The sequence below is a fragment of the Schistocerca piceifrons genome, chromosome 3, assembly GCF_021461385.2.
Source record: "Schistocerca piceifrons isolate TAMUIC-IGC-003096 chromosome 3, iqSchPice1.1, whole genome shotgun sequence".
Taxonomy (NCBI): Eukaryota; Metazoa; Arthropoda; class Insecta; order Orthoptera; family Acrididae; genus Schistocerca; species Schistocerca piceifrons.
In genome coordinates, this window is record NC_060140.1 from 914,956,157 (window position 1) to 914,958,417 (window position 2,261).

Consider the following 2,261-nt stretch of genomic DNA (forward strand, 5'->3'; position numbering starts at 1 on the left):
TCGCACTGTCACAGCAAGTTACGCTGCATGATACATCATATCAAATACTCATCTATTGTTTTTTTGGAATATATATTTTTTCCATGATTATAACTGACTACAAATTTCCAAAATTTACTATCTCACTCCTTTTCAATGTTCGTGCTCATAACAGCTCAATAACCTTAATCACCGACAAATTTTATTGTATTTTTAACTGCCAAGTGCCGAGAGATGAGGACAATCAGGATACATTCTACTTTGTGATCTTTTAGCATACAGCAAGTACCAACCTGGTATCTGCAGGTACTCCTCGTCGCCGTCCTTGCTGTGGCAATGGCTAGGCCTGGCTATCTGGGCGCTGCGCACAGTGTAGTCCCTGCCGCCCACGCAGTGGTGGCCGCGCCCCACGCCGTCGTCGCCGCCCACGGCGTCCACCCGGGCCTGGCTGCCTACGGCCCGGCGCACATCGCCGTCGGCCCCGGCGGCTACGTCCAGGACACACACGAGGTGGCCGCCACCAGAGCCGCCCACCTGACCGCCGTCGCCCAGACGCAGGCCCGCGACGCCCACATCAACGGCGCCGCAGCGCACGCCGCGGCTGCCGCCCACGCTGCTGCTGCCGCCCACGCCGCCCCATTGGTCGCCGCCCACGCCGCCCCCTTGGCCGCCGCCCACGCCGCACCCCTCGTCGCCGTTGCAGCGCCAGCCCTGCCCGCAGCGCACGGTCTTTTGGGTGCGCATGGTGTCGCCCTCGCTCACGGACACCACTAATGAAGTGTACCAGCAGTTGTAACTTAAATGATGTATCATAATTTCATGCCAACTTCATCTGCCTATCGTCTGTTTTACATTTTCATTAGTTACAAATAAAGCTGTTCTTTAAAATGTGCATGGGCATTCTTGAGTTACCTTGGAAACATATTTTTCTACTGACCTTGTTTATTACGAAATCTTGCTCTGACTTTGAACTCAGTTACCAAATTACATGATCGTAGTCCAGAAAGTAAGTTCCGATCTGTCGCTAAATGGAAATCACAGTGAAAATCAGAAACATTTTGTTTGCAAGGATTAGATAAACTTTTCAGATACTTTTCTACATAGTCGCCACTCCGACTTAGACGTTTGTCGGAGCGTTATACCAAATTTCCAACACCATCGTCATAGAACGCAGACGCCTGTGATTTCTCTACACTGCGCTATAGCGCGTACCCTGCGCCCAAGTTTTGTCTTCGTATCCTGCGTTTCATGTGAACAGAGATGATACTCAGGACGAGCCAATTAGGGCTCTGTTGTGGGTGATCGAAACCTTCCCATGGAAAAGACTGCAGGAGCGTCTTACTGCCCCTGCAGAGTGCGGCTCAGAATTGCCGTGAAGAAGGAAGTGCGTGGCAGTTGTGTTGGGTGCACTGCATTTATTAAGGCGAAGCCTCTCAGCGGGTCATCCTACTTGGCTGGAGGCATTGTTGTTGTCGTTGGTAGAGCACTTGCCCGCGAAAGGCAAAGGCCCCGAGTTCGAGTCTCGGTCCGGCACACTGTTTTAATCTGCCAGGAAGTTTCATATCAGCGCACACTCCGCTGCAGACTGAAAATCTCATTCTCGAAACATCCCCCAGGCTGTGGCAACCCATGTCTCCGCGTATCCTTTCTTTCAGGGGAGCTAGATCTGCAAGGTTCGCAGGAGAGCTTCTGTAAAGTTTGAAAGGTAGGAGACGAGATGCTGGCAGAAGTAAAGCTGTGACGACGGAGCGTGAGTCGTGCTTGTGTAGCTCAGTTGGTAGAGCACTTGCCCTCGAAAGGCAAAGGTCCCGAGTTCGAGTCTCGGTCCGGCACATTGGCTTAATCTGCCAGGAAGTTTCATCGTTGTTGTAGACATCTTTATTCGCTCACAGTGCTCTCAGAACTGAAAAGAGCGTCTTGATACGATCGGTGGTCATACTAGAGACGCTACCCAACATATCTATGCAAAGCTTCATCGGGTTTACACTGTGGTGTCCATTTTGAGACCGATCGGTACTTACTTTCAGGACAACCCTCGTAACTAGGCACTTAAATCGAATTCGAACGTGAAATTTACCGAGAAGCTTGTAAGAATATTACACAAAATTAGATTGCCATTTAATCTTCTCCATTTCATCCAAATTACTTGAATCGTTCAGGACCGAGGCAACTAATATTTCAATCATTCAGACAGTTGTGGCCGTTCATGTCAGACAGCTTGATACAATTGTACTGCTGACCATTAAAACTCCAACACCAGGAAGGGTACCAAAAACAAAATT

At 49.8% G+C, this 2,261-nt stretch overlaps 1 protein-coding gene and 1 non-coding gene across 2 annotated transcripts; both read left to right on the forward strand.

The window, feature by feature from the left end:
* The first annotated feature begins 240 nt into the window (after window positions 1-240).
* On the forward strand, window positions 241-871 carry LOC124789844 (larval cuticle protein F1-like). Its single transcript, XM_047257351.1, has one exon. It carries the CDS (start codon window positions 316-318, stop codon window positions 751-753), a length of 438 nt encoding a protein of 145 aa, XP_047113307.1. The 5' UTR covers window positions 241-315; the 3' UTR covers window positions 754-871.
* Window positions 872-1,738: 867 nt separating this feature from the next.
* Trnas-cga lies at window positions 1,739-1,819 on the forward strand. Its single transcript has one exon. It is a non-coding gene; the product is annotated as a tRNA-Ser (tRNA).
* Window positions 1,820-2,261: the final 442 nt, after the last annotated feature.